Source organism: Strix uralensis, chromosome 2, assembly GCF_047716275.1.
Source record: "Strix uralensis isolate ZFMK-TIS-50842 chromosome 2, bStrUra1, whole genome shotgun sequence".
Lineage (NCBI taxonomy): Eukaryota > Metazoa > Chordata > Aves > Strigiformes > Strigidae > Strix > Strix uralensis.
Window position 1 is genome coordinate 6,597,191 of NC_133973.1, and position 15,324 is coordinate 6,612,514.

General features: G+C 37.1%; 1 protein-coding gene across 3 annotated transcripts in view; it reads right to left on the bottom strand.

Moving 5' to 3' along the window:
* Positions 1–15,324, bottom strand: part of SPAG17 (sperm associated antigen 17) — a 119,265-nt gene that overhangs the window by 92,820 nt on the left and 11,121 nt on the right. For all 3 annotated transcript variants that reach the window (XM_074853919.1, XM_074853900.1, XM_074853909.1), the window contains exon 4: positions 2,829–2,960. In XM_074853919.1, coding sequence (XP_074710020.1) covers positions 2,829–2,960 — 132 coding nt within the window. The remainder of the gene's footprint in view (positions 1–2,828; positions 2,961–15,324) is intronic.

Here is a 15,324-nt window from a genome sequence, read left to right on the forward strand (position 1 = left end):
CAGACTTTCCAGCTGTAGAAGTTGTGTTTAGTACAAATTCAAAACCAAAGCAGAAAATCTTTTCCTGCTTTTCCCTTCATCATACCTTCCCTTTCTGTAAAATTTAGAAACAACTTCAAGAGATTCTTAAAACTATTTGTGCTGGGAAATGGGAGAATTGGATGTTTTCATTATTTTCTTTCAAATTTATTTGTCTTTGGACATTTCAAACCAAAGATTTTGATAGTACTACTCTGAATTCTAAGCTGATGAGCACATCAAAACAGATGATACAATCATCAGGCTACAAAGTTCACAACAAGCTTTTTCTATTGCAACTGCATCATTTTATGTAAATAAGTCTCAAATAAGCAGAGACATTTCCAAACTTGCCAAGATTTCAATGAAGAACACTAGTTGACCTTAATACCTCGGGAAGTAAAAGCCTTTCCTTCCTAGGATTCTTTCATTTTCCTTTCAGTGTCCTATTTCTCCCTCCCTACAAGGTACAGCTTTCTGTGGAGTTTCTAATCTTCCATTAGCTTTACATTCTGTAATTTTGTTATTTTAAGCTTCATATTACAGAATCTTACTACCTCAGTTTTCTAATTCAGACACATTTCTCTTCTGCATATTAATTTAGATGCATACACCTGTCAATTTAGGACAAGCTTCTGCTCCTAATGAAATACAGAAATTTCATAATGATTTATTTTTGTTTATTCACTTGCTCTTTTTCTTCTGCCAATACATTGTATTAACCAGTGTCTATTCTAAAAAACAATGGACAGTTACATGGGCTTTCTGAGAACTGATCTGCTAGTAAAATCCTGGTTTCGACCCCTGAGTTGTTGGCAATCGAGCTGATACTGTACAAGCTAGTTGGAAAGGATTAAAAATGTTATGGCAGACAATTTTAGAATTAGAATTCTAAATTAAAAGCCAGTTTCTGCCCATTCTGTACTGCAGAGCATCTTCATAGCGAAAAGCTTTCCCAAATCTTGACTCTGTCTTTGTCCTTCAGCTGCTGCACTCATGTTTGCCTGTCATGCTTTGATACAGATATAATCCAGGGGAGGTGACAATTTTGTCCAGAGTGGCTGGCTAAAACAGAGCAGAAATTGTAAGTTCCAGAGATTCTTCAACCTTCCATATCGACCATCTTCAGATTCTTCAGGGAAATAAAATTATAGTTATAAGAGTAACCTAGCCAAATCAAAGTTAAAGGCTCCATTTTAATATTGAAGGGCCTAATCTTTAAACTTCAAATTCTTGTTTTACAGTTTACTTACCTGCACTGACTGATATCTAAGAGAAAAGCCAGTTTTTCTCCATTCACTATAAAACATCTGCTCTATAGCTTCAACCTTTCAATTTCTCTTCAGGTTGAAAATGCATTTATTTTTTCTAAGATTCTTTATGTATTTCCGTGGCTTACGTTATCATTTGCTAATCAATTTTGCAACTGACTTCTATGGGAGCAGGATACAACTTTAATTTACCACCTAGCATTTAATGCTCTTGTGCTTGTGCGCTATACTTCATCTACCAATTATTCCCACAAATAGAATTATTGATAAAGAAATTTACAGACTTTTCAACTACAAGAAATCCATGAAACTGTTCTCTTCTTGTTTCTTTTACATGCATAGAATGCTTAGGTCTCCATGCCATCACGTTTTACCTTATAGTTTTTGATCAATTAACAGGGTAAATTATTGCAGCAGTTATATGACTTTCTGACAATGGTCTTCAGCTGCACGTACGTTTGCTGGAAAAGGACTATAGAAAAGACCAATTATTCAGTAAGTTGTTGAAAGGTACCACTGACAACTTTTTTTTTTTTTTTTTTTTTAAATTACAGATGTTAGAGAGCAAGTTCTGATCTGATTGTGATTCTGTGCAAACTTGGTGAAATTCTTCCTAGCAATCTGACCAAGGCCATCTTGGAGCTAGTAGTGACAATCTTGGAGAATATGTGGAAGTGAGTTTTGGGAACACTGGAAAATGTGGTACCCAGTTCTGAAAAGCAGACTTCAAGATATGAACTATTTGGAGAGAGTTCAGAGTAGAGGAACAAGCATAATCAAAAACTAGAAACCATAGCATATATTTGAGTTTGTTTAGTTAAATATGTAATAGATTTCTGTAGAATGGAGGGTAAGAACTGTTGTCCCACACACAGTGAGAAGTGAAGCAGTAATGGGTTTAAGTTAAAGCAGGGTTGATAGGATTAGAAAACTTTTCCAAATGGCTATGTTGCAGAGATAGTTGAGCAGTAATACTGATTGCCGCAGAAAAGCAAAAGCACAGCAGTGTAAGATTTTAAGAAGAGGTTCAACAAACATCTGCCAGGAATAGTTTATGTAAATTATATCCTGCCTTAGTGCCAGAGGATGGAATAGATAACTTCTCCAAATTTCCTCCAGAGAGGTGATTCATGGTAATAACTTCTTCACAGTGCTGCTCTGCACCTATCCTTGATACCTCTCAAGTAATAACCTCTCCTACTTTTACTTCAGCAGAGATATATTAAGGTGAAGCCAGTTTCTAGCTCTATTTCCTATTGGTCCTAAGACTCAGCTAAGACATTACTACTACTCACTCTAGCAAAGAGTTCTTGCACCATATTTTTTATTTTCTTTTTTCCCCTGTATCACCTGCATTTGAGTAATTGAGAGCTTCTTCCCCAAAATCTAACTCAAGATAAATTTCTATTCACAGTTCTCTTCAATTACAGATCTAGGAAATCAAGCATGAGAAGAAAGCTGAATTTATGTAAACAACACTAGAAGAGAAGGGTCTTCACAAAGTTAATTAAGCATCCTCCCCAAGGCATATTGTAGCACCTTCTTTTCAGCTTCTCTTCTCTGAAGGTCCTTCTGTTTGAGACAAAGCAGTTGAAATTTCAACAGCTTTCCAGTTAGTGTTACGGGAATTTCTTCACCACTATCCAGAATGGCTTTGGCTACTTCTATCACCTGCAGAGAAAAAAAGCCAAAAATAACTACTGTACACTTTTAATATTGGATTTGACATATATTTTGCATGCTGAAATGAGGAAGAGCTATCTCACATTGTACAATGCATGGGTCAAAATGGCCACACTTTCAGTAAAACAACATATCAGTAAGATGAATAGCTATTCATTGGTTCCTAAGACCTCTAATGAAGTTATATCTGCTGTAGTATGAGATAAAACTATAACGGAGAAAATTTCTATGATTTATGTAAAGGTCAACAGACACACAGTTCTCAGAGTAAAATGTCATTTTTTTAGGTTTTAAACAAAGAAGCAACATTAAGCAACTACTTATTATAAAGTAATAAATTTAAAAGCATTTAACAGATAGCAAATCAAGGGGAATAGTTTGGAGTACTGTTTACAAAGTGACTAGTGTCTGAGGCACTAGCCCTGAATGAAAGATAAAAACTTCTTGAAGGGAATCTGAGAGGGTCTCTCCTGGTGAAAATATACCCCCCCCCCCCGTGTAATTCTGATTCTGTTGGTATGCAGCCTAATTGGGGTGAAATAAGGCTATTGAGTTTTCTTAGGGTGATGACAGCAGTGGGAACATACAGCTGCATTGTCCAGATGTGTGGCATTGACAGGCTGTTTTATGACTATGTTTTTTACAGCTTGTTTCCACTAAATTTCATACAACTCACTAACATCTGGGCCGTTTTCCTTGGAGCCTCATAACCACTTTATTTACTGCGAAAAAAATAAAATAACATAAAAATACCATAAAAAGTTGTTATATGTTTCTTTTCACTTGTGTTGTCTCTGTAATAAAGTTCACCTATGTAGGAAGGGATGTTGAGGAATAATATAACCATAATATTTTCCTACTTTTGTTTTTAAGCGACCATCAGCTTTATTTATAACCATGGACTGAATTAGGTGTTACTCAAATGTTCTGACATGTTTCTCTTTTCCCCTCTTGGAGCAATTACAGTTGGGCACATATGGTGTCAATTTTGCTTGCTAACATTCAGACAATGAAGGTGTACACTGCATCTCACTGAACTGTGTCTTGTCTAATGCAAACACCACCATTAGCTTTGAGCTTTCATAGCTTCTTGGCCAGCTTAGAAATTTTTCACTTCTCAAGTAAAACCTAGGTAAGCAAACGTAGCCACTAAAAATGCTTCTCTGAATCAAGGCAAAATGAATCCAGACTATTATATGCCAAATTACTGTTTCATACAAATGAAAGCAAAGTGCAGAAAAAGTAATCTCTTAAAATTCAGATTTTTCTGAATCGCGTAACAGGGAGACAAAACCACCAAAATATTTGCATTTATAAATCCTCCCAAAACAATCCTGCCCCTCCAACACTAATAAACCTGATGATCTTAACATACACACAGGAAAATACATCATGGTTAAGCTCAGTTCTGCTCTGCATCTTTCATATTCAGAGTAAGATTACTTACTGGTCACTATCTCAACAAGCCATCCATAGGCGGCTTCCATAAAGACCCCCATTGACTTCAGAGTCACAGCAGAAAATCAGGATATGATAAGAAGACTTTAAAACTCCCGAAGACTGTAGGCACACTAGAAACTACTAGCTATTCCAACAAAAAATAGTCACCCAGAGCTAGCTACACAAACCTGTCCTCTGAAAGAAAGAGACTTAGGTAGAAATATCACAGTGATTTCCCTTGGAGAGAAAAATTCTCATATATTTTTTTTTGCAGAAGTGGTGTTAACAGCCTATGGAAAGGGATGCTTCCCAATTGCCTAATTAGACGAGTTGCACATTTCTTGAAACACAATAGAGGGAAAACGGAGGGATTCTGGAAGGATTCCTGAGAAGCATATACATAGTAACCTGGCTCGATGGCAGCTGCTGATTTATTGTTCATGGAAGAAGGAAGGAACGCTTAGGCTCTTTTACAACCCATTGTTCCTGAGAAGTTCAAAGCATTTTACCAGTCAAAAGCAATGCATCATGACTATTCCTATTTTGTAGAGAGAGAACGCAGAAATGAAGAGACTTGTCCAAAGTCTATAGTGAGCTGGACAACTCCGAGTGGGTGGGAAGGACAAATTTTCTTATGTGAGGCATTAGAGAAGCATAAACCAAACTATTTAACAGGAGTACATTCCATGACTGCGGAGAGAGGTCAGACAAATAAGACACAGACAAAATGAGCACACAACATTTGGCAATACAAAGAAAGCAAGTAAGTTTTTCATACAGCAATGTAAGATTTGTTTTATGCATAAGCAAATAAAAAGCAATCCTTCATCACTGCTAGTTTAAAGACAGAACATGGATCTATCCATGCACTGTAAATAAAAGAAATTAAATTTAGTACATTTATGCATGTTTACTTCATCTGTGGTCCTGTGAATTATGAAGGCACCTGGCATAAACAGTTAAGAACCCAGAGAGCCTCAATAAAAAAAATAAAAAAAGCTGAAGACAAAGACTTGGTAGGAGTACAGAGGGAATTTTTTCGGATACTACAAAGTGGATTCATTTCAGATTGGCTATACTTCATCCCGCCAGTGATGACCTTTTACTTGTGTGAGAAACCATGGAAACTTGGATGGACAAACTCAGTTAGGTAGGGCCTCTTTTCCTTTAAAGGAAGAGGAAACTTAGCATTCCTCACACAGCAGGGGTCACATTTGTGAAGTGCAGAAAGGCTTCAGTGGTGCAGTATTTGATCTCATATGGTGGCAGCATGAACCACGCAGAGATTTAGCTGCCTGGTGCAAAGGGCATAGATTTCAAGCCATTCAAACACTGCATGAGTGCTTGTAAGCGACACTACATTATTGGCAGATGCTAGCACCAGATAGGAGACAGGTCTTAAAAGTTAGGGAAACGTTTAAAGCCAAAGTCTTTATGGTATCCTTCTTTGAAATGCCTCCTTTTCAATATACAGAACCACTGTGGCTGCTAAATCATAATCAGAAAAGCTTTCAAAGTGATAAATTGCATCACCAACTTTCACAGCTTTATGACTACTTGGAAACAGTAGCATCACTGGCTATGAACAGTGGTCAGCCCACTTCATAGTGTAGTTCTCCCACATCCAGGGTGAGCTTTCTAAAGCCCTGTCTTCCCTCTTGTTCTTGAAACTATAAGAAATGCAGGCCATCACATATATCTCTCTCACATAACACTTCCTAAAAGAAACATAATGGTTCCTAGAAGAACTTCTCAGTAATTCCAATCCCTTAGTAACTGACACAGTTCAAGTCAATTTGAAGCAGAAGAGCCATCAGTCAAGAGGCTATACGTACCAACCAAGTTATTATTTACTGTTCAAATGTACTTTCCTGAGCAAGCTAATAAAAGCAGGGGGAAAAAAAAAAGTGATTTTCTCTTATTACAATCTGCCATCAGTATCATGAATCCCTCACAAGCAGCTTTCAAGACAGACTAGGGAACAAAAGCTGCATGTGTCATACCGACAAATTTCTTTTGTCCAAAGAAGATTTCACACATACTATTAAATATTTCTGAATCTGCTGATTTCCTTTCACTGACTATAGCATATAGATCAATTATTTTGAAAGTATACCAGGCAGGCACTGAGTTAACTGAAACAACTTCTTTCAGATCACACTTGCAGTGTGTTGAAAGGCAATTTAGTCTCCACTATCAGACCATTCACCCACTTTCATTTGTCCTCTCAGAACCTCTTCCCAACTATGATGTCAAAAGATCACTTGCTTAATCATTATCCTTCACTGGTGAATTAATGACTCACGATCTGAACTGAGCTTAAGGACTCATGTAAATCAGTAAATCAGTTGCATATCTGAACAGAGCTCCATATAGAGCTTACATACCCACAAGGTAGACTGTAAAACTTAAGCTAAGCCAATAAATCATCTTCATTAATCGATGAAGACTACCAACATGTATTCCAGAGAAATAAAAAAAAAAGTTAAAGTGGATTTGATGACTCCTCCTGCCCCTCAGAGTCCTTTTTGAACAAACCTACTAAAATAAGAATAGGACACTTTCACTATTGAGCAGTACTGAGCAATTACATATATTGTTCATGTACTATATAATTGCTTTTCAATTGCAAGAACATTTCTCAAAGCAACGACAATGGCTGCTTGTGCCCTAGAAAAATGTCTTGTCACTCATATGAGTGAGTCTGTTTTTTGCCAAAGCACAACACACTGTGATCTGGTTAGCAGAAACCTATTTAGAAATATCCATTGCAAGAACATTTACTCTTTAAACCTCTCTCTACTGAAAATGTGCAACCTGAGGGCATACCTTAACTGGTTTAATCTCAGCAATGCAGAATGAGAACTTTCTAAGACCTGTGTACAGCATACGTGTCTTAGTGTTACAAGTACTTAAATGCTTTAAGGGAAATAGAAACAGGTGAATAACCTAATTTAAGTAAAAATAAAAAAATACATTACATACAAATTAGGATGATGTTTCACCTTGGCTTTATCAAAGAGCTCTCACCATCTATGACATGTATCTCCTATGGCTTCCTGACCACCTGACTGCTACCAAAATGAAATGCTTTAAGGGAAGACAAAATACAATATAAATATCCAGTGATTCCAAAGATCAGCCATTAGCATTGCGATCTCTAGAAGGAGAAGATTTATGCATAGAGAAGGTTTTCTCATGTGACCCTTCAGATACCTGTTTCCTTTTAACACTCCGATTGGGGGAGATAGTTGAAATAGGATTTAAGTGATTTCTGAAGAACTCCTACAGAACCCAGACCTTTTTAAAAAGACAGGACAGGCCAGTTCGCTGTGATCTGTGCTCAGAAGAAGAGTTATATTGCTATGATCAAATCTTGAAATGTTTACATTTCAGTGGTATGAAACTGCCCAGCAAGTCTTTCCATTAGGGAGAAGAATATTTTATGCTTCCAAGAAGTAAATTGTCTCTAGGAATTCCAGCCAACTGGATCCGTACAATGAACATTACAAAGCTAAAGGATTTAGTCACGCTTCTAACATCGCATCTGGCTAGGAAAAGAACCCAATCAGAGGGTAACAAAAAGATTTAAGAAGCAAAGTTGTCTCATCAGCCCTTGTGCTGGCAGAACCCGTCTATCTGTATCTTGCCAGAGTTTCCTAAGCCACCTCAGAACTCATGGGCCTGGAAGTCCCGATGGCCTCGTAGGCTTCACACCGCAAAACTCCTAGACAGGATCTTTCCACCTTGGTCCAGCTTTGCAACAGAGCTTCGGGCATTTAAATTTTTTAAAAATTTCCTTTGGTAACAAACAATTCTGGGATTCATTCCTCTACTTGAGAAAAATGTCTTACACTCTATTGCCCTTAATTAACCAGTTATAGTCATATGCAATTTTTGAAGGCAACAAAACAGAGAATAGCGTTTCCTCTGCCTACTCCAGAGGGTGCCTCTACCAATTTAAGGATGACATTCCTACAGACATAATTGCTGTTTGCTCTAGTTACACAGAGATTTCAACAAACCCTGTACAGAAAAAGCAGGAGATTTTAATACCAAGTTGCATGCATGCAGGAAACCTTTTAATCAAGGAAGCAAAAAACCAAGATCTCACCAGTGTTCTAAAGCAGGTTTTAAACAGACAGATGAATTTCAAAAGGTATCAAGTTTCCTTCCTAGAAAATAAATCATCAACAATTTTTAGTTTTATGAATGGCCTCAGCCCAAATAATTACAACTAACAGTAGTAAAATAATAATACACGCAGAGAGCATTGCTTCTAGAATCCTAGAATTAGGATTATGACGAAGAATTGCTATTCTGAAATGGAAAGAAAAGATTAACCTCTTCAATTGTCTCATGTAAATAATAGAACCTGACATCTCAGATTTTAGAAAACAAAATTAGAAGACATGGATTGTTCTCCTGCAGGAGCTCAAGACTTTTTGCCCCAGTTTCAGCATTTAGAAATCCTGGTACTTCTTAACGTGACATATTGTCCTTAGAGAGGTCCCTGGAAAGGGATACTGAACTGGAGAGACTTTAGTAATGGATTGACTACAATTTCTAGGACTGATTGGTTCATAGCAACAACAGGTCAGTCTCACAGAATAAATAAATCCCAGAGGGAAGGCATATAATTTGGTAACTCAAAGGACTACACAGGCCACTGTTGATCATGAAGTGGCATCAGATGCTCTGACAATGGCAAAGGCTGATGCAAAGACATGATGGTATGTCTTTACTCTGGGCAGTATGTCATTCCTTTTAGGTGGCATGGGTTTCCTATATTTGAAATAAAAATCCCTTTGCCATTATCTGAGGCTTAGAACTATTTACTTGATCTCACACAGACCCCTCCAATGCCTCTAGGATGATCTAGGTCATGAAGACATGCATGGTGGACTGGCATATGGAACACAGAACTAAGCTGTTCTTTGCTGTTCTGGAAAGGCAGCTGAATCCAGGTGAATGCCTTTTCTTTGGTCAGGACATTTTCTTTTGTTTCAATTTGGCTGAGTTATAAGAAAGCATTTGACAAAGATATTCTACTGTCTTGGATATTTGTGCTAGCAAGGCAATTGTCTGTCCAAGCAATTTAGCAAACACTAAGAAGTCCATCAGTGAAAGGCATCATGAAGTCAGAATTAAGGTGAGCAGGACAGATGGAAGCTCATGTAGCTTTTTCTCAGTGAGTTCTAGCAAAATCTTCAAGGTGTAGGAAATCTTGGACTACCTTAACATTATCTAGGAGGAATGGGGATAACCCAAGTTTGAAGTTCATCTGAAGATGCCAAAGATTAGTGACCTGAGGTGTGACAGTATTTGTTTGGAATAGTTTGGCATAGCCATAAATTGGCAGCAGAGCAAACTGAATTGCCTGTAAAGGTCTCCTGTGAGATAAAGAGGGGGGTAAGTCTAACCTCAGCTGGTAACACAGACACTGGTAGTCTTTCATAAGGCTCGCTCATATTGATATTCACAAACTGCTGAAGACCAATGGGAGATGTGAAAATTGCTAAACCTAAGCTAACAGTTTTTTTGCTTAACAACCTTTTAAGTAAACTGACCTAAATATTTGGACCCAGGAGGCAGAGTAGTTAAACTCTCCTCAGAAGACAAGACAATAAATATCCTGGGTAAATGTACCACCTCATTTACAAAACATACTGCATTCTGTACCATGATGTACCTGGTAGGAGCTTGGTAACAGATAGAGCAGAGCTGAAAACAGATGAGTAGATAATGCCCACAGCAGGACTTAAAGTCCCTTACCCTTTCCTGGAGCCAGTACATCCCTAAAAGGCAACTTCATTTAACAACCATTCCCAACTGTTTCCTGAGCATTGATCCTCTGCATATCCATACAGCGTAAGGGCCAAGTCCTTCTGCAATAAAATTCTCTTAACTTGCATCCACACAATAGCACTTTTGAAATTCATCTGTCTGTACTGGAATGAAAAATAAAATTAAATCTTTCTATCCTTCTGACCATTCAGCATGGCTGTCAAAGTTGTTTTTACTGTCAAACCCTCTCATCAAAACAATGACACCAGACAAATTTTGACTCCTGAGCTGTTCCATTTCACGATAACTTTAAAAATTCATTTTGTTCTACAGTGCAATGAGAGGAATCCGTGTCATTTACACCTAGAAAATCCAAGGATCCTTCTGTTTCTGCTACAGCCTATTGCCTGTTAAGACAAGAAGAACTGTGAATATTACACAATTTCCCAAGGATTCTGACAGCACAATCTTAGGGAACCAAAATAAACCAAAGAGAAAGCCATGTACCATATAAATGATTTTAAAACAATGCAAGATTCTATTTCTAACCAATAACCTTCTAGTCCTCAAAATAAGCTGTACAAAGCATGAACTAATTAAGATTTACACGCAAGCACGCAACTGAACATAGATTTTAATGGCAAAACCGTGCATATTATGCTTGGCAGTAGAAGGATTTAATCTGGGGGTCTCTTTGGTTTGTTTGTGGAAACTGCACAATAAGGTTGGTATCTCAATATGCCTGGTGATATGGGTTGGCTGTTATGTATCGTGACTCAGACAGTAAAATTGGCACTTGTTCTGCTTTTATCAATCCAGAAGTCTGAAGTATCTGAGTTGATACTACTTCCCTGTTAGCAAGGAGGTAAAATAAATTGAGGTTTTGTATGAGAATCATTTACCACACACATTTGGAAGGAAGTCAACAGGAGAATCAAACAGGTCCTGTGTTCAGCCAGTAATGACAAGCAGCTGAACAGTTTGTAATCAGAATTCTATATTCTCTTCTGTTTAAATATTAACAGTTCCAGCATGTGACATGCAAGCTAATGTTTGCTTGCTTCTCACATGCAAGAAGCAAACAGAGATCATTCAGTGCAATCAGACGGGTAACAAGATCCTGGATAGTCTGATTTAAAAGTCCTCACTATTTCAGATTTAAGGAAGAAAAGAAAGAAAAGTAAGAGAAAGACATCATATGCCCCCAGAGATAAGGATAATAGTAGATTTTATTTTTTTAAAGTGTATCCAGAACAAAATATCATTAACATGGCATTGATCTGATATTAAATGGAAACAGTAGAAGACTCAATAAAGATGCAGGAAAAGCAGGCCTAATCAGTGATTATTCTGCTCTATATTCGGGAAAACAACAGATAATATGGTTGTATCACTTGATTAATAAGCAGTTATTTCATACTGTATCAATAGAAAGTTGCAAAAAGGTAGTTTTTAAAGCTAGGCATACCAAAAACCAGTAGACCTGGACAACGTAATCAAAGAAGTATTAAAAACAGGTAGCTGAGGAATTCTTTAGATGATGAATACTGACTTTAATCAACTCTTGGAGAACAAGGGCAGTTTTAAAGCAAATAAAAGAAAGCTGATGTCACACCAATGCTTAAAAAAGGGAAACTAGTATTTTAAGTACTGGCAATGTAATGCTGATCATTGCAGAGTAACAGAAAAGCTGCTATTATTTCCTTGATGTCCTAACAGAGGATTCAATGAACAACAAACAAAAGGAGGGTGTAATAATTACTATCAATTCAGTTTTGTTCTTTTTGGGGGGAAAAAAAAAAAAAAAAAAGGTGGCCTTTTTCACAAAGGGAATAGCTTTCTCTGGTAAGACTGCAATTCTAGTTGAAACGGACAATATGATACAGTGAAAAGCAGAATTCCCTAAATATTCTTTGCCTATTGATTTAGAAAGCAGTGACAAAGATTAAAACTCATCAACTGACAGATCTACATATGCAACTACAAAGAGTCATCATCAAATGGGTGAGTTTCTTGTAGGGTCTGAAGCATACAACATATTAAGACTATTTTATTTAAAAGTTTTGTCAGTGATCTGGGAAAAGACACAAAGTTTTCAATTATAAGATCTCTAGAAGACACAATAACCATGGGAAATACAAAGAATGTAGTGGAAACCTCATTCATACAAAGAAATTTTGTTAATGTAGTTAGTATAGTGCAGAAAGCAATATGACTTGATTTTGTTAAATTACAAGACTTATATCTCAGAAGAAAGAAAACAGGCCAAATTTACAGGATGGAGAACCTGTAAAGTGGTAACTTTGGGAAGGACTCATTGGTCAAGGATGAACCAATCAATCCAAAATTAGCTCTTAGTGCAAGGCAGCAGCCAAGATAATTTATGCAACCTTCAGATTTGTATACAGTGAGCTATCCAACAGGAGCACATGCATTATGTTATCCTTGTATTTGATATGCATTCAACAAAAACACTAAGTCCATTCACTGTCCACAATTAAATAAAACTAATGAATCGTAAATGTTTGTTAGAGAAGATTCACAGAAATTATTAAAGAATTGAAAAAAACCATGAAGGAATTTATTACACGTTGCTAAATAAAGAGAAAAATTAAGGGACAATTTGAACACAATCTCAAAGTTTCTACGCAGAGAAGATTAATTGCAAGATTTTATTTAATTTAGTAAATATGGCTGTAAGCCACACATTGAAACGTATATTTACACTGAAACTAGAAGTAACTTTTATCAGGAAAGGTCCTCCCCAGAAACAAATTAAGTTGTAGCAGATTCTCAATTGTTTTCAATCATTTAGAAAAAACACCCAATCTTGATTTTAAAAATTTCAACACACAGATGATTTTTGAAAAAAATACTGTGACGTGCGCTACAGTTCACGATAGCCTCTTCTGCCAATCAAATCTATCTATCTACTAATTTCACAGAACATAAACCAAACTGGTGATAGCAACACTGGTAAGAAATCCAACTCTTGGGCTACAGTGTTCAGAAATTTTCTTGTCAATAGCCTTTCTCACCAAAAAAGAAGAATCAAAACAATTTAGTGATCTCATTTTGTGCATATTTATTTATTTACTTCTGCAGCATTCACTGGTCTCTTGGGAAACCAGATCATATCCGCACTTGAAAAACAAGTCTGAAGTTTTCAAACCTGACCAGAAAAGTTAGCTCTCAGAGAAGGGACATAACTCCCATTTAAATCCTCTTGTAAGCCAACAGTGTAAACCATAACAATGTAAGCCTAAGATACTAGGTATTTACCAAGCCCTTCCCAGTCTAGACTGAGAATAACATAGAGAGCATTGAGTCAGTTTTGAACCAATGAAAGGAGAAGTAAAACTCTTCATTTCGAAGCTGTGTCTCGCAGGGGAAGGAAAGACAAAGAGGAGAAAAAGGGCATCATTAAAGACAGGGTGCAGGATTTAAAAAAAAAAAAAAAAAAATCATCACTTGCAGGAAACTTTCCTTCCAACTACACCAAACACTTCCACTACATTTGAGGTCCAAAGCCCAGATAATCCATTTACCTTTTCCTTTCCAGTATGAATGTGTTCTCCAACCACATCATCCTCCCACCCCATGCAAGTTACAGGATTTGCTGCTATCACAGACTTCACTCCACTTGGGTAATGGCCTCTTCCCCTGGGCTGTGCCCAACTCTTCTACTTAAAGAATGCTTCCACTCTTCCACAGCATACTATACAGAGCCTAGTAGAAGATTAATTTACTCCTTCGGTTTGCTTTTTTACATATATATCTATTTATAAAATTCTGCCATGCCTAGGAGCTTTTGTAACTTGTATCCACCTTCAAGGAATCGTAAGTCTAGTGAGGATTTCTGGAGTGCAGTGCACACTGCTCATGCTGCCTCCCATCCTCAAAATGCAGGAGACGTCAGTAGAGTTAGCTATCAACCCAGTAATTAACAACTGGGAAAAACTTATTTACAGCTTATTTATTTTGCTGCAGTCTCACAGAATTCCAGGGTGAGAGTGGGACATGATTTGATTATATTTTTCAGTTTGACAGCTATAGGTAGGAGCCTTTCTGTGAGAAACCAGAATTAATATATTGATTCTTGACAGGTAGTAGAATTAATATTTTTAATTGCAATTAAGCTTTTTTGGTTAGACAGGAGGGCTTGTCCTGGAGATGAGCCAGAGCAGTGTGGAAGGATGTTGCTGTTACAAGCCTTCAATTTTGCTGGCTTCACCGGGACACATTTTGAAAGCAGTGTTCTGGGATTCACATCCAAACAAAACTGCTCTTCTCTCTGCAACTTGTGCTTTTTTCATCTTTCCCAGGCATCTCAGCTTATCTGAGAGAACCGCAGAATTGTTCCATATCTCTCTCCCTCCCACCCCTCTCTGTCTCATGGCCATGTCCCTTATTCAACTGTCCATTTTCAGCAACGTTATCTATCTACTTTCAGTCTTCTCACATGAAGGGGCCACATGAGGCTCCATCTTCTTTCACAGTCTTTTTTCACCATGGTACTACTCCCCATTTCCAGCTTCTTCCCTTAGGAGTATGGGACAAGACTCCTCAAAATTTCCCAGGTAACATAAAGGCAACTTTCCTGATCCCATCCCAGTGAGTCCAACAAAACTGGAAAACAACTCTTAGGAGGAAAAAAAAACCCACAACACCAAAAAAAAATCCTTCCATCCACAGAGGCCCTGAACTCAATCCCAAGAGAATTTTCAAGGGGGGGGGGGGAGGGGGAATAATAAATCAGCCTAATGAATAAATCTGCCTAATGAATAAATCTAGTACGAAAAATTTAGCCTTGAATAGATTTTCAAAATTCAAAGTTTGGAAACTAGAACACTCTCATATTTAGTAGTGGTAATGCACCTTAATTACACATGACATTACCAACCTTAATAGAAAGCTGACAAAACAAGCAGGTACATAAACAATAAGAGATACATACTTTGCTTATAAAATGCATATATTTTATTCAAACATACTGTAGTTTTAGATCTTCTCTGTTGTAAAAACTGTACATGATAAATTAATCTGATTCATTATGAACTCTGTTGATATTTTACAGGAAGTGTAACATTTTTCCTTCCATATACAAAGAAAAAAAATAATTTCC